The sequence below is a fragment of the Camellia sinensis genome, chromosome 2, assembly GCF_055761805.1.
Source record: "Camellia sinensis isolate YWXY chromosome 2, ASM5576180v1, whole genome shotgun sequence".
Classification (NCBI taxonomy): domain Eukaryota; kingdom Viridiplantae; phylum Streptophyta; class Magnoliopsida; order Ericales; family Theaceae; genus Camellia; species Camellia sinensis.
The window spans coordinates 163,694,787-163,721,133 of NC_138962.1; the positions used below are offsets into that span (position 1 = coordinate 163,694,787).

Consider the following 26,347-nt stretch of genomic DNA (forward strand, 5'->3'; position numbering starts at 1 on the left):
ATGGTACTTATAGTATAAGGTACATGTACTAGTTTTGGAAAAATTTTGAATTTAAATAAAGAAGTGAGGGCTTGAGGTTAAATTCATGTATTGGATGTAGAATTTAATTAAATTAGGCTACAGAACCTAATCCAGCTAGGATATTCTGGTTTTGATAAAAAAAAATGCTAACCGACAAGATTCGAAATAATTCAAGTAACTAAGGGCTTTAAGAAAATAATTTAAACATTAGGGTTTTTAAAGATAAAACATTATTCAGGGGCTTCACAATTGTGTTCTCCAAGCACACTCTTTATTTTAACTAATCAGTCAAACTAACTTAATTAATTTTTAAAACAAAAAATACTAACCGTTTATATTTTACTAATGTAAATTTGCAATAATAATAAATTTGCCCATACAAGCATACAAAACCTGTAGAATAAGGAGAAAAAAAAATACAAAATATAAAATAAGTTATTTCATAATTCATCAAACAGAATTGAAAGAACATATAAAATTGTTACATACACATATACATATATACAATATATAAAATCCTAATTCCAAGATATAAATATACAAAAATTCAAAACATATACATACATATTTGTTTGAAGAGAGCATCTCCAATGCACTAGGCATACAATACTTGTTAGTTAAAATGCCTAGTGTGATTCACTTTTTTCAATTCCAATGCACTAGGCATATGATTAAGCATTTTGGCTCAATTCATATTCACTAGCTACATGTAGCTAGCCTTCAGCGCTAGGCAAAATGTATTCAATCATTAGGATCATTTCCCTCCATCTTTGTTGTTGACGTGTCATTCTATAAAATTAGTAGTATTTGGATAAATAGCTAAAATAAAGAGTATGGTTAGAGTAAAAACATAAAACAGTTGATAGGCAAAATAAAATATATACTTTATAGGAATATTTAGTAGGTAAAATGCCTACTACCGTTGGAGATGCTCTCTTTAATTGTAGCTAGCAAAAAGGTAAGATGGTAAAGTAGCTAACCCAATAGCCAATCCATTGGAGTCCAAAATTAAAATTGCATTGACTAAAATGCCTAACAAGCCTTTTTTAACTATCTCCTTAGAAATAGGACTATCAATCCCTTCCCATAGTGAGATTAGCACAGCCATGGGAGCGGTGGGGTTATTAGTCCACTCCTATGAACCCAAAAAAAACCAAAAAAAAATCTAAAACCAAAAAAATCAAAAACCCTTTTTAAATTAGGCTTTTTAGTCTCAGATTAAAATAGTCAAAAAAACTAAAAAACTAACCCACTTCCCAAATCACACTAGAGCCAAATAAACGAGATCTTAATTTGTTTATTTTTAATTATGACTTTAATTATACTATTTGTAATAATCAAAATCACAAATAATATAACTTGCCTACGGTTCACACCTGGGCACCATCATAGCTCTCTCTGCTTCTTCCCGCCTTTCCCATGAATGAACAATTGGATTAAAAATTGATTTTATTTATTTATATATTCTTATTGTTTATAGATTGATATTTATTATTATAATGAGGGTAAACTATAGATATATCTTATGATTTTTTTTTTAAAAATACTAATTATCATCTATGATTTTACAAATTATATTTTACTTTTTGAATTTCTAATTTCATAATAAATAATCATGTTATTAATAAATCATCAAATCAATTAACAATTTCTAATGATATCAGAAATATATTTTAATTAATAATTCAAATAATTTTATTATTGTATGGGGGAGTAGTTATGAATTTTATTTTTTTAATTAATTCTGCTAAATAAAAAATTATGACAAAAGAGTATTTATAATTTTTCGAATCATATGAAACAATTCGTATTTTAAATAAATCTGAAAATGTGTATTTATATTTTACTCTTATAATTAAATTAAAGAAAATATCACATCAATGGAGTATTGAAAAAATAATTACAAATTAATAAGAAATTTTATGAATATTAATAATTAAATTTTTAATTTTTTTCATAAGTTTATATTAATTTTTTTATACACCACTTGGAGGTAATAACCCCATTAAATTAAGCAAGCGGTCGAACTCTCTCCTAATGCTTTGGTTTGAACTCACCCAAATAGACGAGCAAGCAACTTAGGGTTATTTTTTGCTCATATTATCTCTCACATTTATAATTTTTTTAAAAAAGATTAAAAAAAAAAAAACTTTTAATCAATTTTTCAAAACAACCCTTATCTAAGGAAAAAAGGGACGAGTAGGTGGGCTTAAAAAGGGGTCGGAGAATTAATAGGGAAATCTCAATTCATTAGACCTTTCAATCCAATCAAATAGAAACCCAAGGGCCCCATATTCTAAAGCATAGTTTGAATAAAATGGAATCAAGTTATAACAATTACAATTGCATAATGTTACAGTATTTGCATTCACACCAGAGTTATTTGACTAATATAAAGTGAATGTTGAAAAGAAAAACACAATTTGAAAGGAGAATTAAAAAACTATAAACGACGTCCATTGGTAGTTTTTTATTTTTATTTTTTTTTAGACCCATGGTGACCTTGCCTCTAGCCACCACTTCCGATTCTCTTCTCTTCCCCTTCTTCTTCTCTCACCTCCACCACCGTCGTCTTCCTTCCGAAATCCCATATCTTCCATTGCAATTGCAAGTCCTCATCCACTGCCATTTTCTTTCTGGAATCGCAATCACGATTGTCACCACCGCCTTGCGATCTGAGAATCGCAATCTCTTTCTTCTTCATTCTCAGAGAGAAAGAGACAGAGAGAGAAGCGGAGGGTCGTGCAGTAGTGCGAAACCCTACATCTATAGGGTGGCGTGGCTAGAAAAGGGGGTCTGGCGGTTAGAGTAATATATTATTGTCTTATGGAGCATAAATCTAGAATGGGATCGCAAATTTATTGGTAACAGCGTTGGAAAATTGTCAGGTTTGGTGATCAAAGATGAAATGGCTTGAGAATTATAAGAGAATGTGCTGGAACTCTGAGATTCAGTAATGTCGACACCAAGATTGTAACTCTCAAACCTCTCTTGTTATGTCGATCAAAATCATTTTCCAACGAAGCACTCATTGAAATCAACGAAAGATACAGAAAGAGAGTAATGAAATTTAGGTTTTTTGCATTTTGGGTTTTCATAGTGGGGTGGTAGAGATGGGTTGGTAAGGTTTGATTTGGATGATGGTTGTAAGATTTGGAAGGAGTGTGGGGATAAAAGTGTTGGAAAAAATGGTTTTATAGTGACTTTAATATGAAATTAAAGTAGTCTTAACCACTGATTGAGGTGAGATTAAATGAGTTTAGATTCTTTATAACAAGATCTTTACACCACAAAAAAAAAAAAAAAGACTAAAAACCATTACGAACTGAATGAGAAATTGTCTCATAAAGTTTGCTTCATGAATGAGGTATTGAGAATAGTGTATATCCCATATTGATTGTAGAGGAAAGTATTGATGGGTATTTAAATCCCAAGTTTTGGATAAAGGCATGAGCCTTTTGGGGCATCCAAATTTTTCGAAATAAGGGAGTTATGGATGCTTCAAGGTTAGGTTTGGGCCAAAATTATGTCCAAGTTGGTTATGCAAAAATTGTCACACGCGTGTGTCACCTGCCCGACTGGACTGGGCTGGGCCATGGTTTGTAATTAGTGGATCTTGGGACTTGGGGCTTCAGGCTTGAGGCTTGCTGGAATGAGTTAGGTTTGGGCTAGGTCGGATTGGTGGCTCATCAACCTAATCTTTTTGGGCTAAGTTTATTTGGTGGATGCAGATATACACACATGTCTATACTGTGCGTAACCTCTACACTTAAGATAGTGATTTACACCATCAGTTTTCCTTGCATTACTTCTTCAGTTTTGCAGAAATTGAATTCTGCATTTGTTGTAGAAAGGCTCCTCCTCTCTCTCCCATTGTGTATAAAAGAAGACCTCCTTCTTTGGTTTTAGGTATGGAATTTTTGGCTCTCATATTATACAATCAGTCTACTCCTATATTCTTCTTTCTGTGTGAGAGAATGCTATTATTGTCAGTTCGCCAAAGCTAAAACAGAAGGTGCTTCTGCGTTAGCAGGTCTAAACCGTCGTATCTTGGGAGACAGACACCGACATACCTCTAGCACCCACAGTGAGACGGCGAATCTATTTTAAGAATATTGTGGTACCACACAGGCTTCGGTTTGATTTCTTTTCTTGTTTATCTTGTTATGTATTTATGTTCATCTAATTGTTGTAAATTCCATCATAAGTTCTTGTTTTGTAATTTAAATTATTAAATATGAATATGTTTGTTTTTTTATTTAATTACACAATTTGGACAACAAGCAGCACGGTGAGGAGGGTTTATGGGGGCGGTGGATGTTATATATACTACTGTTGGGAGATGGTGGTAGTTAGTGGAAGGTGTTGTGATAATAGGGTTGTAAGTTCAAGAAGTGGCGGGTAATGGTCGAGCATTTTTTTAAAAATATATGTATATTTATATAGTAAATAGTAAATTGACCAACATATCCTTTATCCGTTAATTATTATATGTACCACAAATAAATGGATAATTGGAACTATATCTATTTTGAAAATTCTGTTTGGTTTAACTCTGGAAATGTGATTCCACCCTTATGTTTCAATGCTTTTTTTGGTTTAAGTTTTCAAAAATTGATTTCAAGGTCACATTTCAACACTCATATGAGAACATGTTTGGCAGAGGAGAGAGTTTTTGAATTTTAAATTTTGAAAAAAGCGGATTGAGTCTATCCGGTCGTCGGCCCGGACATCCGACTGGTAGACCGGAACATTTTTACTTTTATTTTTTTGCAATTGGCACTTGTTATTTGAAAAAAAAAATTATATTTGTTTTTGATATTTTTTAAATATAGAAATTATTTTTTTTTAGACCAAAATGACATATTATTTGGCCATTTATTTAAAATTAACAAAAAAAAAAATTAAATAAAAATTGATTTGTCATAGTAATTTAAAAAAAAATTAAACAAAACAATTAAAAAAAAATTCCAACCAAATATACAATCAAAAGTAATTTTAAAGCACTAGCTGAATATTTTTTTCTAACAAAAAATAATATACATTTTTTAATATTTTAAATAAAAAAATTATTTTTGGAATTTTTTAAATAAACAAATTATTTTTTTCAATAATTATTTTTTCGAATTAAATTTTAAAAAGAGTTTGGTTATGAGTTTTTAATAAAATTTTCAATAGAGTTTTAAGTTGTGTGTTTGGTTATGATTTATAAGTTTTTAAAAGTTTCGAAAATTCTTTTCAAAACTCATAATCAAACAACTTTTCTTATTTCAAAACTCATTTCAAAAATTCAAAACTCAATTCAAAATTTAATTCAAAACTTTTTTCAAAACTCATAACCAAACAAATTTTTTTTTTTCAAATCATAATTCAAAAACTCACCAACTCAAAATATAACTCCATTTTCAAATCATAATTATAAGACTAAACTAAATGCAACTTAAGGTTTGTACACACTAAAAATTTAGGATTTAATTTGTTATTAAGATTAGATCTTAAGTAGTCTCTCTCTCTCTCTCTCTCTTTTTTTGTGTGTGTGTGTCTGTGTGTTTATTTTTTTTTTTAAAAAAAAGAAAGATCCAGTTTTAATGCACTGTAAAATGCATCTCTAGAAAGGATTCATGGTCAAAATAAGTTGAACTTCATCTAAATCCCATCTTAGTCTTTCAATCTCATTTCCATTACAACATCTTGAAAAATCTAAAATCTTTGAAATATTGATTCGTGATTATGTTTCAATTTTAAAAAGCGAACACCAATCCTAATCAAACAATATATAACAAATCGACACAACGATTTAACGAGGAAAAAATCACAATTGGAGCACCTCCAATTGTAATAAAAAAAACCATGGGCCAAAGTTAAAAAACCGTGGGCCAAAGTTATAAAACAATCCACTAGAAGACAAAAAGGAATTATACAAGTGTACCCTCAATTACTTAACGAATCCACGCCTGGGTTTTGTGGTTTAATATTATTATCCATGTCTTGTCTTCCCCTCATTTGTCTTTGAGATTGAGTATTGGAATGTCTTGGGCATGTTCGGAGCAGGTTAGTTGTTAGTTGTTGTTGTTGTCCAAAAATTAACTTTTTCGCTTGAGTGAGGCTTCTTGCGCTCGAGCGAGCCTTGTGAAGTTTGCTTCTTCACTCGAGCGAGGTTTCTTGCGCTCGAGCGAGCTTTGAGGGTTCCCAATATTTTTCCCCAAACTTGCAAAACTTCTTGAAAGGTAATGTTCACTCTTGCACTCGAGCGATGATGTGCGTCTGTAAAACTTTTGGGAGTATGTATTCTGCGCTCGAGCAAGGTCACTTATTGTGTCTGGTCGCTCGAGCGAGTCTCACGTATATCAGTTCGCAGCAGCTCATTTTTACACATAATTTTGTATCTTTTCACCCCAAAACCCTAAATTGGCACTCTCTCTCTCTAAAACACACACTTTCTCTATAAATACTCCTTGATCCTCCTTGATCTAAGCATCTCTCAACCCTAGTCCCTTTGTTAAAGAGTTGGAGCATCTCAAGGACTTTCTTTTAATCCGAGTCAAATCGAGTTTGGGGCATTTTTGAAGCTCTTCTTTATCTCTTTTGAGCTTCTACACTTGAGGTAGGGACATTTTATACCTTAATATGGTTTTTAACCTAGGTATTTGTTGTTATGCATAAATGATGGGATTTGTGAGGATTTGGGTAAAGTTAGGGTTTGGTTTTAAAATTTAAATAGGGGTTTTCCATGTTGGCTTTACAAAATGACTATGGGGCCTTGTACATGAGATTCTCTAGTGTTAAAATAGCGAGATTTAGCATTTGGGTTGATACTTGAAAAAAAAGGGGAAATTTCCCTAATATGAGCTAAATGAATATTTCATATAAATAATGGAATTGATATGAGATATGGGAAATGTGAAATTGAAAGGGTGTATGAATGAATGGTGTAATTGGATTTGTTAAATCACTCACCTATGGAAATTTGATAAATTATCTATTATAAAGAGTTTATATCTGTTTAGAAATATCTGTTTGGGCTATCGGTGGATGATAGCTATGATTGTTGTAGAAATTGCATGAGGATTAGGTGAATTGAAACTAATCACTTAATTTATGTCATTGAATATGACGGTATAATTGAAACATTGAATATGTGTGGTGGATAGTCATTGTATATGTTGATGCTTTTAATACATTGAATATGTATCATTGTTTGAAAGGAAAAAGGGGATGTACTCCATTGTTTGGGAGGAGATAAAGGATGGACTTCATTTAAAATTAAGTTGGCTGGAGTGTTTAGGGTGAAAGTCCTGAAACCTTATATATATGTGGGTGCCGATTCCCTTGGAAGAAAATTCTGTAAAATGATATGTTGAAGTGTTTTGAATGATAGTTGTTGTTGAATTGTGAACTAATGAATTGTAGTTTCATTTGGTTTGTTTAGATGACATTGAACTTGACTCATGAATTGATTTAAAATGAATGAATGGAAATGGGTTGAGATGTAAATATCTATGTTGAATGGTCATGAAAGGATGCAAGTCGGTTATGTATATTGAGCATTTATTTGACACTTATATCTTAGTTAAACCTCATATATTGTGTTAGTTTATCTCTATTGGGCTTTGGCTCACCCTACTTGGGAAACCATTTTCAAGTACAGGTGACATGCCTTCTCCAAGGACGTAGCTTGGGAGGACTTAGGAGCTGGAGGCTCTGTTTTTGTTATTTTTGTGTTTAAATGTTATTTGAAGCCAAAGGCTTTAAATGTATAAGCTTATGACTCTCTTTGTTTTAACCAAGTATTATCTTGGAAAGGTGTAAGCCCATAGGGCATTTATTTCATTGTTATTAACATGTATTACATGCTGTAGATTCAGGATGAATGTTTATGAATGTATAATGCATGTAATATATTTTGTAATAGAAACTTTGATGAATGAAGTATATCATTTTATTATGTTCATAGATCTTGTGGAATGGATTATTTGTATATTATTTTGAGGGCGTTACAAAACATATAGGCTAACCACTCGAGCGCAACATTCACTGCTCGAGAGGTACAACTTGCTTATCAGAAGTTCAGTTTGTAGGTAGAGATACTGAATTCGCATCTAAACACTTATAGTTAGCGAAGTGGCAAACACAAACATAATTCGGGTTGAATTCGCATCTAAACACTTATGTCCTCACAAAACTAAAAAGTGAATAAAATTACAACTGAAAGGAGTTTTGTCAAACAGAGATTGCCAATTACAAAAACCTAACACATCTCTTATTGTTTAAAAGTTCTAAACGCAATTTAAAATTTTAGTTGGTCACCCCAAAACATCTAATTAATTCCACTTTTACCCATTTCACCCACTTGTTGTTGGGATTGTCGCCACTGTTGAAGCCTTCTCTGTTGCCGCTTCCACCTCTAGACACTGACCACTCCCTCTCAACCATTCACCACCCCTTTCCTTTCCCTCGCCGTCCCCACTTCTACTTTTTCTTCTCCCTTCTCCCCATAAGGTTTCACAACCTCTTTCCAAAAGCCTATAAGGGAAAGGAAAAGAAGAATAAGGGATTATGAAGGAGGGTTTGTGACTAGCCACCACTATTGGGTATACCTTCTTAATAGAGTATGGGACCTAATTGGTTTATTACAAATATTTAATTTGGTTTGGTGTTGATTATAATATATTTTCTATATATTATATCCAACTTTTGGAAACCCAATAGGCATTTAATAATCTGTTTGGTAACAAATAGGACTTTGATAAAAAAAATCCAAGAGATAACAATATTTTTAGATTGTTTTATCTTTGAAAGGGGCAGTGCCTATAATGACTGATTTATCATCGGTACTGTGCTCGGTGTATTTTTCAATTGGTGACTAAGATTGGTAAATGCTGGGTGCTTGATTTGTTGATGCTATTGTTGTCTCTGCTTTTGAAGCTGTTTTGGGTTATTATTTTTCAATCTCATGAACATACCTCATATTGAGGAAACCACGTAAAAATTATTATGTTGTTATTGATTTAATTTTTTTGCATTAATTTTTATTTCCATTGATTGATTTACTTGTGAAAAATTATCTATTTTCCCTAACAATTAGTATCAGAGCATACAACTTATTTATGTAAATCAATAGAGGGGAATGTGATTCGTATGTCTAGCTTCAATGGAAGCAATTGGGTAACTTGGAAAACTAAAATGGAGGACCTATTATTTTGTAAATATTTGTATGAGCTTATTGAGGGTAATAGTGGCAAACCCGATGGTATGAAAGATGATGAATGGAAAAAGCTTAATCGAAAAGCTGTGGGTATTATTCGTCAATGGATTGCTGATAGTGTGTTTCATCATGTTGCTACCGAAACTTTGGCACATGATTTGTGACAAAAATTAGAAGGTCTTTATGACAGAAAATCTGCCACAAATGGAGCCTTTATGTTTCGAAAGTTGTTTAATTTAAAATATAAAGATGGTAGCCCCATTCCGGAACATTTGAATGAAATAAAGAGTATTGTTAACCAACTTGCTTCTATGAAATGTTTTTGATGATGAGTTGCAGGCTTTGATACTACTTAGTTCTTTGCCCGAAAGTTGGGAGGCTTTAGTTGTGACGGTTAGTAATTCGGCACCCGATGGAGTTGTCACAATGAGCCAAGTCACTAGTAGTTTGTTGAATGAAGAAACTATAAAAAAATCAACAGGTTCTTCTCATTTAGAGGCATTCGTTGTGAGAGGGCGAAGCAAAACAAGAGGGAGAAGTAAGACTCCTCATGGTCATGATCAAAGCTTTGACAAATCAAGAGATGGTTCTTTTTCAAAGAAAGACATTGAGTGCCATTATTGCTATGAGAAAGGGCGCATGAAGCGGGAATGCCGAAAGCTCAAGAGCAAGGAGAAAATGCGTGACAAAAGTGTGGATAAGAAACAAGAAAACACAACAGCGGCTACTACCGATGGTGATCTCATGGTTGTTTGTGAAGATGATTGTGTCAATTTTGTAAACCAAGAGAGCAATTTGATGATTGATTCTGGCGCTTCTTTTCATGTGACTTCTTGAGTTGATTTCTTCACTACCTACACCAAAGGAGATTATGGGTGTGTTTGAATGGGTAATGAAGGCTTTTCTAAGGTTGTTGGCATGGGTGATGTTTGCTTGGAGACAAATTTGGGCTGCAAGTTGTTGCTTAAAGATGTGAGGCATGTTCCAAATATTCGCCTCAATTTGATCTCTACCGGGAAGCCAAATGATGAAGGCTACAACATCAAATTTGATGATGGAAACTAGAAGCTCACAACGGGTTCTTTGGTGGTGGCTAAGTGCAAGAAGACTCACACACTTTATTCGATGCAAGAAAAAATTTGTAAAGGTGTTATCAATACACTTGAGGATGATGCTTCTACCGAATTGTGGCACAAGCGGCTTGGGCACATGAGTAAAAAAGGGTTGCAAGTTTTGTTCAAGAAAGAGCTTCTACTCGATTTGAAAGGTACACATCTTAAAACTTGTGTTCATTGCTTGACAGGAAAACAACATAGAGTTTTTTTTTATAAAAATGTTGCTTTTAGAAAAGAAAATGTTTTGGAGTTGATTCATTCAAATGTTTGTGGTCTTTTAAAAGTTAGAACACATAGTGGTGTACTTTTTTTTGTTTTTTTCATTAATGATTATTCAAGAAAAGTTTGGGCTTTTGCAATAAAAAAACTAAAGATTAAGTTCTATATGTGTTTAAGCATTTTCAGGTCGTGGTTGAAAGAGAAACAGGGCCGAAATTGAAGTACATACGAATAGACAATGGTGGTGAATACATTGGGCCATTTGATGAATATTGTCGTAGCTAAGGTATTCGGCATCACAAGATAATTAAGAAGATTCCTCAACAAAATGGTATTGCTAAGAGAATTAACCGCACCATTGTGGAAAGAACAAGGTGTCTGCTTTCATATGCTATATTGCCAAGATCCTTTTGGGGTGACGTAATGAGGACTTCGGTTGATGTGATCAATTTGCTTCATTCCTATCCTTTGAATGATGATGTTCCTGAAAGAGTTTGAACTGACAAAGATGTGTCTTATGAGCACTTGAGAGTGTTTGGTTGTCGAGCCATTGTTTACATTCCAAACGATGAGAGGTCCAAGCTTGATAGTAAGTCAAGACAATGCATTTTTCTTAGCTATGGGTGTGATGAATTTGGTTATAGATTGTAGGATTTGGTCGACAAGAAAGTTATTTGAAACCATGATATTGTGTTTCTTGAAGACCAAACAATTGAAGACTTTGGCAAATGTGATCAACCAGAGCCAAAAACTAATGATCTTATTGACATGGATCTATCTCCTTCATCTTCAGTGGATGATGAAAATGTAGGAGATGTGCATTCACCTATTGAAGATGTGGAGGATGATGCTAATCCTAATAAAGTTGAGTCCAAAATTAAGGAAGAGCATCCAACTCAAGAACCGTTACCACAACTTGAGTTGAGAAAATCTACAAGGGACCAGAAACCTTCTAAAAAGTATCCTTCCAATGAACTTGTGTTAATAGTAGATCAAGGGGAGCCCGAGAGCTACGAAGAAGCAATTGAGCATGCAAAGAAAAGTGATTGGAAAAAGGTCATGGAAAAGGAAATGAATTCCTTGCTTGAAAATCACATTTATGATTTGGTAAAGTTGCCTAAGGGAAAGAAAATTCTGAAAAATAAGTGGGTTTTCAAATAAAAGAATGATGGCAAGAATCTAACGTACAAGTCACGCCTTGTTGTGAAAGGCTTTGGGCAAAAGAAATGTATTGGCTTTGATGAAATTTTCTCGTCAGTTGTAAAGATATTTTCTATTCAGGTTGTACTTGGCATGGCCGCAAGTATGAACCTTGAAGTTGAACAACTTGATGTGAAGACCACATTTCTTCATGGTGATCTTGAAAAAGAAATTTGCATGGAGCAACTGGAGGGTTTTGTGCAAAAAAAGAAAGAGAAATTTGTTTGCAAATTGATTTTTTTTTTATGGCCTTAAGTAAGCACCGCGACAATGGTATAAAAAATTTGACTCTTTCATGATGAATAATAATTTTTTTAAAACCACTTCACGTTATTGTGTGTTTGTGAAAAAAATTTCGGATGTCAAATTTATTATTCTTTTGCTTTATGTTGATGACATGTTAATTATGGGTCAAGATTTTACCATGATTAACAAGTTGAAGTTAGAGTTGAGTAAGTTTTTTGCTATGAAAGATTTGGGACTGACAAAGTAAATACTTGGTATGAAAATTGTTCGTAATTCCAAAAAATTGCTAATTTGGTTGTCTCAAGAAAACTACATTGAGAAGTTCTTGAGAGGTTCAACATGGATAAAACTATAAAATCTAAGTTATAAGTAGAATAATTTTATGGAATAGATTAGTAATTAAATTAATTTATATGGGTCATTTAGTAATATTAAGGAATTAGTTATGAGATGGTATTATAATTTCTATAACTTAGATGGACAATTTTGCAATTTTAGAAAAACTAGGTTAAATGAGCAAACATGTTTTGCTTCAAGTCTTGGAGGAAAAAATAGAGGCCTCGGCAGGGGTTTTTTGAAGGCTGCCGTAGGGTTCAAGGAAGGAAAAAAGAAGAAGAAGAAAACGAAGAGGGAAGATTCATAGAGCGGTAAGATTTATTTTATTGTATTCCTATCTATGAATTTAGTTTCGATATATCAATAGATGATTTGTATAGGCACATATGATTAAATAAATATATTGATGTAGTCTATGTTGGGAGTGTCGATTTCGTCAGACTTTAGAGTGTATTTTGCATTCAGTTTGGGTGGTTGTATTTTGGGATTGATATGTGATGGGTTAAGTTTAATGGTGGTGTGTTTGTGGAATACAAGATTGACTGTAAGCAGTTACAAATTTATGCATACATATATATATATATATATATATATAAATAACAATGGAATAATATAAATTGAGAATTTTTGAAGCCATGATGGCTCTGTTTTGATGCTGAAGTGTGGGAGTTCTTGATAGACTATTGGATTAATTTATTTTATTGTTGTTACAATGAAAGGAATGATGGGTGCAAACAATAATTGTTTATGTGGTATAATATTTTATTAGGTTTGTGAGATTGAGGTGATCTTGGTAGTTTGAGATTAGTTTGGAAGATATTATTTTAGCTGTTTGAGGTAAGTAACCCTCTATCACTGTTGGTTCATTTTTATTCCTATCGAATCGTTGGAAATTATAAATATTTATTTATAGCCTTCCTATTCCCTTAAAATAAAATATGGGTCAAATATAAAATAACATCGGATATTATTATGAAATTTATTTGAATATTTTGTGAAATTATTCTGAAAATTGTACCAAATGTTTGTTTTGAACATATCGAATATTTATTTAAAAGTTGTGTATTGTTTGAATTCTGAACATCACTCTAGTCTGACTATGATTTGGACCCTAGCCAATAGGGGTTATTTATTGGGACAAAAACTAATTTCTTTTGGGGCTTCACCACCGGCCTATGTGTGGTTCTGGGTTTGGTCATATGCTAAGTGACCATAGTCACCAAGGCTTGAGTTTTGTAAATCAAATCATTGAACTATCTGAATATCGAACCATCGATTTGAACAACGAAATTACTTTGAATTATCTTATTATCTTTTCAATTAAAATGTATTGTTACATTGTTTATTTTCAGCTATGAAACCATCTTACAAAATAATTGTTCATTTATTGAATTGTAGCGAAAATATATTTATTGGTTATCGACGATTTGTTTTTTGTATACTTGATCCACCTAGTAGTGATAGTTATTTGCTAGGCTGTCTAGCTTACCCATATTTTATTTTATTTTTCAGATTCTGAGGAGTAAAGCTATGCGGGTTTTTACTTATGGGAGTGCCGATAGTAGGACTATGATTTAAGTTACTTAGATTACTATTTTGTTAGTGGATTATATTAGTGAACTTGGCGGACAATTTCATTTGATAAGGATCGTTTATTATTTATGGATTTTGGCATTATGACAATTAAAGATTTAATTTGAGTATTTTATATTGTTGTTTTATTTGATTGGACTCTTAGCCTTGCATGCTTACTTAGATGAGTGTACGGCATTGTCACGGAGCTTGGGGCGTGACAATTTTGTGGTATCAGAGCCAAGTTGTAATTTTGAAGGCTAGTATAGAATAGTGGTGAGATTGGATAAATGTAGGATTGTGAACGCTTATAATTTGGTATATTATTAATTTTATTTATATGGATTTGAGAATGGCGTAAGATAATGTTTTATTATTGATGCATATAGGTTGCAATGGAACATGAGGAGACATTGGCAAATATGGCTAGGAATACACACCAAGGTTAGACGAATCGGCAGACTGGTAATAACAACTGGCGAGGGAATGTGACTAATAATGGTAGTGGTTCTCAAGTGGTTAGAGGAAATCAGGGGGCAAGAGCTGGGATAACAAGAACGAGCTGCAATCCCCCATCCAAGTGCTTCAAATTTTGGCCGGGGTGGTACAACAACAAACCACCATAGATAATAACTTGACTAGACTTATGGAGCAACAACAACGGTTACAGTTGGGAGTTGGGCCACAACTGAGGCCACGTTGTAACTTTACTGAGTTTAAGAAGATAGCCTTGGCATTTGAGGGAGCCACAGACCCTTTGGAGGCTGAAAAATGGCTGATAGAAATGGAAAAGTTGTTTCCTATTTTTGAGTGTACGGATGATCAGAAGGTGACGTATGCCGTGTTTATGCTACAAGGGATAACTAATGATTGGTGAAAAATGGAGAAGCGCAAATATGAGCACGATGCTAACCCATATAGATGGGAAAGGTTTAAGAATGCATTTAATGATACTTCCCTAGGAGTGTTCGTCTACAGAAACAGAGGGGATTTTCAAAGTTAGAGCAAGGAAATAAGACTGTTGCAGAATATAAAGCCGAGTTTACAAAGTTGTCTAAATTTGCACCAGCATTTGTAGCAGACGAGGATAGCAGAGCTTGAAAGTTCGAAGGTGGGGTAAGAATAAACATTATGTAACAGGTGGTTCCTTTCAAGTTAACTACTTTTGGAATAGTGTTGAATGGTGTTGTTATAATATATATATTTTTATATATTATATCTAATTTTTGAAAACCCAATAGGCATTTAATAATCTATTTGGTAACTGCTAGGGCTTTGATAAAAAACCCAAGAGACAACAATATTTTTTGATTGTTTTATCTTTGAAAGGGGGGGCAACTATAATGATTGATTCATCCTCGGTACTGTGCTGGGTGTATTTTTCAATTGGCGACTAAAATTGGTAAATGTTGGGTGTTTGATTTGTTGATGCTGTTATTGTCTCTGATTTGAAGTTGGTTTGGATTATTATTTTGAGTCTTCTACAACTCTGTTTCGAAAATTTTTGTTTCCTCTTGTTAATTTTACGTAATTGTTTTTGTTTTCTCTTATTTATTTGTAATTATTTGGAACTCACTTAAGGGTGATCTATGAGACTATTCGTGTCTCGTTTGTAATCGTTTAGAAACTTTTGGTTGATAGTGGAATTGAATTTCAATTCCGTAGATGTACCTCACATTGAGAAAATTACATAAAAATTCTTGTGTCATTATTGATTTAATTTTTTCACATTAATTTTTATTTTTATTAATTAATTTATTTGCGAAAAATCATATATTTTCCCTAAGAAACTACTACACACCACTTCACTGCAAAGCCATAACCATCTAAGGCCCATCTCCACAAATTCTTTCACTCCAACCATTGACAGCTACTACCACAAAACGTATTACCATCATTGTTGGAATTTTGTTCAAGTTTTAGATCTGAATGATCAACCTTTGTTCAAACATAGTCTTGTTCAATCTCTGACATCCAAACCAAAGGATATTGTTCGATCATAGAATGTCTAATCACTAGCCACGATTTGCAAAATCAAACTTCTGTTTTTTGTCTCTCATTCGATGATGATGGGTGGTGGCGTTGGGTGCTGAGAAAAGGGCTAGGTGGTAGTGTATAGAGTGAGAAATTACATTTTAGGATTTGTCCAAAATAAAATTTTGATGAAGGAATAAAATCATAATTAAAAAAATCACTTAGGATTTTTGATGTGGGAAAATAGACGCCCCAAAAGTCACCTTGCAAATATACCATCACTTAGAAAACAGAAAAAAGTTGCTAGATTAATTTACATCCAAACGTCTGGAGTTGCTTGTAGTTGTTGAAAAGGCACCTTTCAAAAGCCTTAATTAAAAAAAAAGGTTATATTTTAGTTTATTTGAAACTATTTTTCAAGATCACCAAACACTTCAAATCTGTTAAAAACGTTTTTGTTATTATAAGCAACCTTGTTTAATCATATATACTGGAGTGGGGGAGCCCATCAATGGAATCACCCCATCAATCAAAACAACTTGTTATTTATCATAAACTTTAGAACTAGAAAATTAAAATGAAAAAAAAAAAAAACCATGACTACAAGAGAGAGAGAGAGAGAGAACCTTCAGAAGGAGTTGTAGTACCATTTGTCTGAGCTTGAGCTCGAGCTATCTGAACCAGGCCAAAGATGGAAAGCAAGCAAAAGGCCAAGACATAGAATGATGGTGATTCGGCCATGAGTTTCAACTTCCGTGGTTAGGTTAGTTGATGAATGATTTTTGAGCTATGGCTTCAGGACTCTTACGCAATTGTTGCCTTCATAAGATAGTATAGACATACGGAGAGAGAGAGAGAGAGGTTTCAAGATTGGACAGTGGAAAATATCTAACATATTGCATTATTATTTTTTTCCGATGTATTAAAAATATATATATAGCGTTATTGATTGCAAATTATCCTACTCAAACAAGAAGTAAATCTCACAGCTAGATGAAAGTTTGGTACTCATTAATTTCTTACATCTAATTCTTCTTAGTTTGAAATTTTAAATATAATTATAATCTTAAATAAAAGTTACAGGGTTGGCCTAGTGGTGGAGGCTTGGGACTTAGGAGTTTGCTCCTCTCTAGGTCTCAGGTTCAAAATTTCTTAGGTGCTATCAACTCTTGTCTCCCAGGAATTAGTCGAGGTGCGCGCAAGCTGGCCCGAACACCCTGAGTTATCAAAAATAAAATAAAAGTTACAGAAAATAATTAATAATGTTATAGAGTCTAAAATAACTTACTCAAAAAGTTATCAGAAAACGAAAATTGTAAACCAAATTCACTATTAGTGAGACTTATATTAAGATTATCTACACGCTACACACTTCAGTTTTGAGACTCTCTCTCGTTTTTTTATTTTAAATATTCAATCAGAATGATTTAATTATGATATTTTACAAATAAAACTTAGTTTTTTATTTTTTTTTTTTAAAAAAAATTCCATTTTGAACACATCAAAAAATTCTGTCTTTCATTTATGGGAAGCTTCTATTTGACATTAACACTTGTATTTTGTGAAAAAAGACTTGCAATAAAGAAATATTAAGATAGTGTAACAAGAAAGTTTCTCATTTATGTGGTATGTACAAAACACCCCAATACATGCATGTAGGAAAGCCCAATTTAGGATTAGGAATTAAACGTCTAATAAATTTATTTTTCCCAGCAAATAATAGTGTGGAAATTCAAATCTTTGTACCAAAATATTTCAAGTGATGATGATGAAAGTTTTTTTTTTTTTTTTTTTTTTTCAAAAAAAAAAAGGAAGAAGCAAAGGTCAAAAGCAAATATTTTTATTAATTTATTCTGGTTAGGAATTCTAGATTGGAGAATGGACTAATCGTAAGAAAGCAAGCCGACCTGATGGATGGTGAATGAACTGAAGACAATGACAATACTATGATCATTGACTATATTTACATATATTTATGTATTGAAAGGTGTTTATCATCTCATTGATAATATAAAGAAAAATGCTATGAATTTCACCTTACAAATTCCGAATGTATTTCGCATAAGAATTGTGCAGTTGAGGTTGAATTTGAATATAAATCATAAGATGACTATTCTGGGTAATTTTTAGATAGTTAATTTTGAATTTGTAATATTACTATAATATAAATGAGTGACTAATGCAATAATTATATATGAATTAACAAATAATTTTTAATACATGCATTATTATGATGGCCCTAGCATTGTTGGAATTTAAAACCATCAATACATAAATAATATATTATGCATAAAATACATTTAAGGTCTCTAAAGTGTACGCTCTCTGGAACAAAAATAAAAAAATCATGTCATTTTGGTTGATATTTAAGTTTTTTTTTTAATTAATAAAAATCAATTGTTAATTATTATATTAGTTCTGAAGGAAGTTAAATATCTTGCAAGTTACTTAAATGTTACTTTCATGTTATAAGCTACAAGGCCATGTACATTTAAGTTTTAATTTTATAAATTTTATTTTTATTATGTCAAATTTGATTAATTTTTAATTATTGTGTAAATCATCAAAGAAATGACAATAAAATACATATACACTGTCTAAATTTTGTTTCATGTGACTTTGCCCTTTAAAATTTTTATTTATCTAATTTCAATCCTAAATTTTTGAGTTATATATATTTAAATGACTGAAATTTAAAGAGAAAAATCATTACGTGAGGATTTGTGAATTAGTCTATTAAGATATGATCAATATTTGACAAGTTGCCAGGCTATTGAGGTGGGCATTGAACGGTCCAAAAACACCCAATATAATAATATGATTTTTCGTTGGATGTATTTTTTCTAATAAATGTCAAATTACATAGCAAAGTCAAGCCCACCATACCAAACATTGATCTTTTTTTATTTTAATCTAATAGTAGTAGGTACTTCTTCATCAACTGTCAAATCCACTGTTAATTTCGTTGAGATATAATATATAATATATATATATATATATAAATAGTAAAAGTATATTTGGTATGATAAAATGAAATAAAATAAAATAAAAACGAAGTGAGAGTGAAAATGGAATACTAAGGCCTTACTTCTTTTCTTTTCTTTTCTTTTTTTCTAAAAAAATTACAGTAGTATGTCTTTTCTATTTACATATAAAATTTTATATAAACTCAATTCAATTATAATAACCAATTTTATATGAATTCTATTTAAGAAATACTTGTTTTTCATATATTTTTTATCGTGTATATTCAGTTTTGTCGTTATCATATTTCTTTTTTATAATTGATATTTTAATTTAATTATTATGATATTTTTAAAAAAATTATCTCGATATACAAATAATAAATAAATAAGACAAAATGTACTTAATTATGTGCATCACACTGATCAAATTTATATTTTTTATATTTTTTCTTTGTTGTCTATCTTATTGATATCTTAATATTAATTTATATTTAATTTTTTTATTTAACATGAAATTATTTATTACAAAATATTTATATTTAATTTAAACTTTATATACCTATGTACAATAAGTATGAATAATTCAAAAAGAATATTAAGGAAAAAAAATCAATACTCTAAATAATTAATTTATATATTTTCTTCTTAATCCAATCACAACATATTGTATTTAATCTTTTAAATAAATTTTGTGTAGTTCTACTTACATATTTTTATTTTCCAAATAAATATAAAAATAAAAATAAAAATGAAATTAAATAATTAGAATTACTTTTAGTTTTATATTGCTAATTCTTTTTCTAATTTAACTATTATTTTTAATATCAAAATGAGTATTTATTTTAGGGGTAATTAGTCTAACATCCCTCTCTAACTTTTGATAATGGAAGAGGTCAGCCTAACGTCCCTCACACCCGCACCCATATCCACTCTCATTCTCTCTCACTTCAATCGGTTCTCTACTTTGTCTCTCTGCGTGTGTGCGCGCGCGCGCGCACACGCAATTGTTGTTTGAAAATCGACTACAATGTTGCAGCAATAGCTAGATCTAGGTTCTTCGCAAAAAGCTTCCTTAACACCACAACCAATTCCGATGATTCCAACATTGAATGAGATGTCTGGCGTTATCTCTGGTGTCTCCGACGTCACCAAAGCTGACATGTCCCTTGATGAAGCTGTTCATCACCTTAATTCACTTGTTTCCTGATCGTAAGGCCTCAAAAGAAAGGTATATATGTATTGTATTGTATCCCCACCAAACCTTAACCTCCTTTCGCTTGGTTGCTCTGATAATTACTCCTTTCTGGGAACTAGATTTAGATTGTGTAATTTTTCTGGACATTGAAACAAATGAAACTTTAAGCAAATTCAACATTGAATTTCAAGTTATTCACATTAGGTTTTCAATTTCAATTTGTGATTTGGAGATCGCATTTTTGTAATTTTGTTGAGTTTTTGTTTTTAAAGCTTTATTCGAGTTGATTTCAAGTTGATTTTGAGTTGAGTTCTAATTGTGGAGTCCATTTTGAATTGATTTTCAATAGAGTTCGTTGTTCATTGATTTCGAGTTGATTTGGCTAGAGAAAATCACAGAGGGAAGTGTGTGATTTAGCCAGAGAAAATCAACATAACAAGAGGAAGAAAATCATATTTCTCTGGCTATCACACAGAGAAATTTATCCTAGTCTTTCAAAATGTTCATTGTAAAGGCAGAAAAATCTCACGATAAAGAAAATCAACATGCTAGAGAAAATTGCACACATCGATTTTGAGTTAATTTGTAGCCAAGGTATTCGTGGTTTATTGATGTCGAGTTGATTTGGCCAAAGAAAATCACGAGGGAGTGTGTGACCAGAGAAAATCAATATGACAAGGGCAAGAAAATCAAATAATCACACAGAGAAATTTATTCCAATGTTTCAAAATGTTCATCGTAAAGTTAGAGGAATTTCGTGACAGAGAAAATCAATATACTAGAGAAAATTACATATACACAACTAGTTTGAAGAAGAAGCTCAAAAGAGGAGTAATAAGTAAATTTCAAAGAAAATCAACAGGCACAAGGGGAATTCCAAAGAAATTTCATATCTCAAGTGGATATCTTAATGCCAGAGAAATTGCAGAAAAAATCAACATACTAGAGAAATTTCATTTTTACAAATTTCTCTGGCTATCATACACAAATCTGGAAGTCTAATATGGTTAGAGAAATTTCAAATGCCAGAGAAAGTTTCGTGCACACACACACACACACAACTAGCTTGAAGAGGAAGCTTAAAAAAGAAGTAGTAAGTAAATTCCAAAGAAAATCAAAAGGCACAAGGGGAATTTCAAAGAATAAGAATTTTCATATCTCAAGAAGACATGTTAATGATAGAGAAATTGCAAAGAGAATCAACATGCTTGATAAATTTTATTTTTACAAATTTCTTTGGTTATCAAACACAAATCTGGCCAAGGTTTTAGGCAAACAACATCAACTTATCAAAAGATAAATCTTTCACAAAATTCTCTAAAATGGAAGAAAAATTAACTTATCAAAATACAGAGACAATTTCAAAACACAAAGAAAATTAGGAAAATTGAGCAAACCAAAGAAATTTCAAGCGAAAGAAATTTCAAAACTTATTTCTCTAGATCGAAATTAGACAAATTTCATTGGATCAAAATTTTTCTGGAAAAATATTGGTGGGCACCGATCAATATAAAAATATTATATATCTTTTATCCTATATATAAAATCTTAATTCTAAGGACCTTAAAAAAATACCCTTTTATTTTATCATCTTATAATTTAATATATATTATATAAAATCATTATATGATAATTACATTTTTATAGTACAATAGAACTAAATTATCAAAATAAACAAATATTTAACTAAATTTATTATATATAAGTATTCAAGTAACACTTTTATATAATGTTAAGGTTAAGATTATTAAAATAAATAATTAAAATTAAAATTTTATTTTAAATTAGAAATAATAATATTCTTTTGTAATACATATCATAATAAAATACATCATGAGTTATAACCAAGTCATAATTTGTATTATAGAATTTTTTGTTATTTTAAATTTTTAAAAAAAAAAATTTGATACAAGTGGAATTCATGAATCTTGGTAAATTTGATTAACCCAATTGATGATTTAATTTCACGTTGAGAATACACATTTTTTTTTTTTTATAACTTTGAAAGAAATTATTTTTATAAGTCTTTTATATAAAATGACACACAGTTTCAAAAATTTTCATCAACATTAGCAAATCTATTTGTATTTAGCTTTCAGTTGCAAAATTCTTTTACACATAAAGTATTAACACTCAAAATCAATTTTTCATTTTAAAAATAAATTCCCGTACATTGCACAGGTTACCTACTAGTGTATATATATAAGTAGTGTTTTTACATTTCTTGGGTGATGTAACGCCCTCAAAATAAACCTATAATATCATACATTCACGATAAAGAAAAGAGATTTCATATTACAATCATCAGAGTATTCTTACAAAAGGTATTACATGTTGACAACAAAAGTAAGTGCCCTATAGGCTTACAACTTTTCAAGTCAACACTTGGTTACAAAAGGAGAGTACTAACTCTACACAAAGTAAGCCCTTGACTTGATATACATGTAATACAACAAAAATGAAAAAAAAGGGTCTAACAGCCTCAAGCCTCTCAAGCTATGTCCTTGGAGGTGACATAGCACCTGCACCTGAAAATGATGTCCCATATAGGGTGAGTCAACGCCCAGTAGAGATATGCTAAACATAATATGAGCAACAACTAAAATATGAACATTTGATAAATGTTTAACTCACATAAATCAATTAATAATTTCTTTCAATTACATGACCAATATGTCCATATTTCATTTCATTTCCCATTACTTATCCAATTCTCAATTTATAAATAAGGCTCAGAACCTGGTCAATAATTTAATGAGACTATAGCTCATATCAACAATACTTTCATAATTCATAATAGATACACATATTTGCTGTATCAATAACACATTTAAACACTTTCATACTTCACAATAGATACACATATTCGCTGTATCAATACTTCAATAGATACACATATTTGTTGTATCAACACTTCAATAGATACACATATTTGTTGTATCAATGGAGTCTATCCCCTATCTCCTCCTAATTAATATCCGGTTTAGGAGTCCATCCCCTATCTCCTCCTAAACCATGGAGTACATCCCCTATCTCCTCCCACACAACACAATGTATATAAACACATATCATATACATAATCAATCAATACATAAATTTGATGTATTATTCCAACCGTCATATTCAATGACATATTCAATTGATTAGTTTTAATTCACCTAATCATCATGCAATGTCTACAACAATCAAGACTATCCTCCACCGATAGCCCAAAACAATTATTTCTAAACAGATAATGATTATAACAACAGATAATTTGTCAATAATTTCCAAGGTGAATGATTAATAATTCCAACTCCACCATTCTATCTCATAATGAGCCAATTACATTATTTCCAACTCAATTTCATATTTCCATAGTAAATGTCATTAATTACACTAATGACCCAAATATACCCAAACATGGCATTTTCCCCATTTTTCTCAATATTGACCCAAAGGTCCAAATATTATCAATAACATCAATAAACTCCTTTTTAGACCCAAAACACAAATGTTTGAATCAAAAGCACAAAACCCCATTTTCCAATATAACCCATCTCAAACCCTAACTTTCCAAATAAAACCATTTATACAAAAAGCCCAACATCTATGTTAAAGTTCATAAAGATGAGTAGGAATCCCTACCTCAAGAGATGAAACTCAAAGGAGATGCTGAAGAAATCTCGAAATGCTCCAAAACCCAAGATTTTCGGATTGATAGGAAGCCCAAGCCAAGCTCTACACTCTTTGCAAAGACACTAAGGGAGTAGATCACTCAAGCTAGATCAATCCCTAGAGAGAATGTATATTCTAGAGAGAGGAGCTCTCAAAAGAGGGTTTAGAAAAGTAAGAGAGAGAAAGGAAATGTGAAAAGTGATTCAAAATCACCCAGCTGCCATATGATATACGACTATCCCGATCGAGCGGAGAATAGGACGCTTGGGCGTCAAACACAAAAAATTGAACCCGCTCGAGCGCCAAGACACAAAATCAAAAAGCACCCAGTCGAGCGCAAAGGGAAACCCGCTCGAGCGCGACCCGCTCGAGCATAAGGAAATCTACTCGAGCGTAAAAAACGCACCTGCAGTAGTTTTACAGAGGCACAAAATGCTGAAAGTGTGTAAACTCCACTTGAGCGCAAAGGGATCCGCTCGAGCAGAACACCAAAAATCTGGGCAACAAGGAATGGGACTAAAGATCAACCAGCTTGTTCGAAACACGCCCAATGCATCCTAAAACTCAAATATATGGAATTAAAGGATGACGACAAGACATATACAACAACCAACTCCACGGAACCTAAGTCCGGATACAACAAATAAGGAAGGGAAAATCGGGATCGCTATAGGTGACACATTTTAAGGACTTACTTTTGTTTTAAAAAAGTCATATCAGCATGCATTTTCTATTTATATAGAGTTACACAAACTCAAACCCAAATCCAATTTAAATCATACTAAATTTACCTATTTTATTTTATATAAACTCTATAAAATAGTCGTTGACTTTATTTTATTTAGTTTATATTTAAATTTAATTACGAGTGTTTATTTTACAATCTTATAATTTAATATATATTATATAAAATCATAATATGATAATCCAATTACAACATATTTATACATATTTTTATTTTCTAAATGAATATAATAGAAAATTAAATAGTTAAAATTAATTTTAATTTTATGTTACTATTTTTTTTTTCTAATTTGACTATTATTTTTAATATCAAAATGAGTATTGCTTTTACTATCCTATAGTTTAATATGTATTATACAAAATTATTATATGACAATTAAACTTTTATAATACGATAGAACTAAAATTATCAAAATACACAAATAATTTAACTAAAATTAATATATATATATATATATGTATATAAGTATTATAACACCAATATTATCAAAATAAATAATTAAAATCATACTTTAAATTTAAATATACATTTAAATTATTCTTTTATAGCACACACATCGTATAATCAAATATTTTTTTATAAAAAAAAAAAAACAGCACATGCATTGCATGGGTCAACTGGTAGCATATATATAAAAATAGTATTTTTTTTTTCTTACTTAGGTGCACATTTTATAGGCTTACATTTTTCTAAAAAAGTCACATCAGCATGCATTTTCTAGTTATATAAAGTTTTACTTAAATTCAATTTCAATTATAATAACGAATTTTATATGGACTCTATTTGGGAAATACTTATTTTCTATATATTTTTCAACATGTATTTAGTTTTGTTGTTATCATATTTATTTTTTGTAGTTGATATTTTAATTTAATTATTAAGATATTTGAAAAAAAATTATCTCGATATACGAATAAATAAATAAATAAGACAGAATGTACTTAATTATGTGCATCTTACGGATCAAAATAATATTTTTAATATTTTTTTTAAAATTTTTTGTCTATCTTATTGATGTCTTAATATTAATTTATATTTAATTTTTTATTTAACACTAAATTATTTATTACAAAATATTTATATTTAATTTAAATTTTATATAGTTATATACAATATGTATGAATATTTCAAAAATAATATTAAAGAAAAATCAATACTCTATATAATTCATTTATATATTTTCTTGTTAATCCAATTACAACATATTTATATTTAATCTTTGAAATAAATTTTCTGTAGTTCTATTTGTACATATTTTTATATAATTAGAATCACTTTATTGTACATATTTTTATATAATTAGAATCATTTTTAGTTTTATATTACTAATTCTCTTTCTAATTTAACTATTATTTTTAATGTCAAAATGTGTGTTTATTTTACTATCTTATAATTTAATATATATCATATAAAATCATTATATGATAATTACACTTTTATAGCACAATAGAACTAAAATTATTAAAACAAATAAATAATTTAAGTAAATTTATTATATATAAGTATTCAAGTAACACTTTTATAAAAAGGATAAGATTAAGATTATTAAAATAAGTAATTTAAATTTAAATTTTATTTTAAATTAAAATTAATATTATTCTTTTGTAACACATCATAATATAAAATATCGTTATATTAATTAAAGTTAACTCCATTGTGATTTTATGTCAGACATTATATTTCTAGAAGTGATTTGCATACACGTGTAGCGTCAAATTTGATATTGATTAGTTAAAATAATCGGTGGTGCTATATGCACCAATTAGTGCGCCAACTAGTGTGCCAACACATGCTATGATATTTGTAAGGTCCTGGTGTCCCACATTGAGAATGGAGGGGGAGTTCTTGGACTATAAAAGTAAAAACCTGGATCCTTATATAGCATCGAGGCCTTTT

At 30.8% G+C, this 26,347-nt stretch overlaps 1 protein-coding gene across 16 annotated transcripts in view; it reads right to left on the bottom strand.

The window, feature by feature from the left end:
• LOC114287256 (putative LRR receptor-like serine/threonine-protein kinase At1g56140) overlaps positions 1-16,764 on the bottom strand; it is a 42,075-nt gene extending 25,311 nt beyond the window's left edge. For all 16 annotated transcript variants that reach the window (XR_014361980.1, XR_014361979.1, XR_014361978.1 and 13 more), the window contains exon 1: positions 16,515-16,764. Coding sequence is in view for 8 of the 16 variants with exons in the window: in XM_082916013.1 (XP_082772139.1) it covers positions 16,515-16,629 (115 nt within the window). In the remaining 8 variants the exon portion in view is untranslated. The remainder of the gene's footprint in view (positions 1-16,514) is intronic.
• Between the last annotated feature and the right edge of the window lie 9,583 nt (positions 16,765-26,347).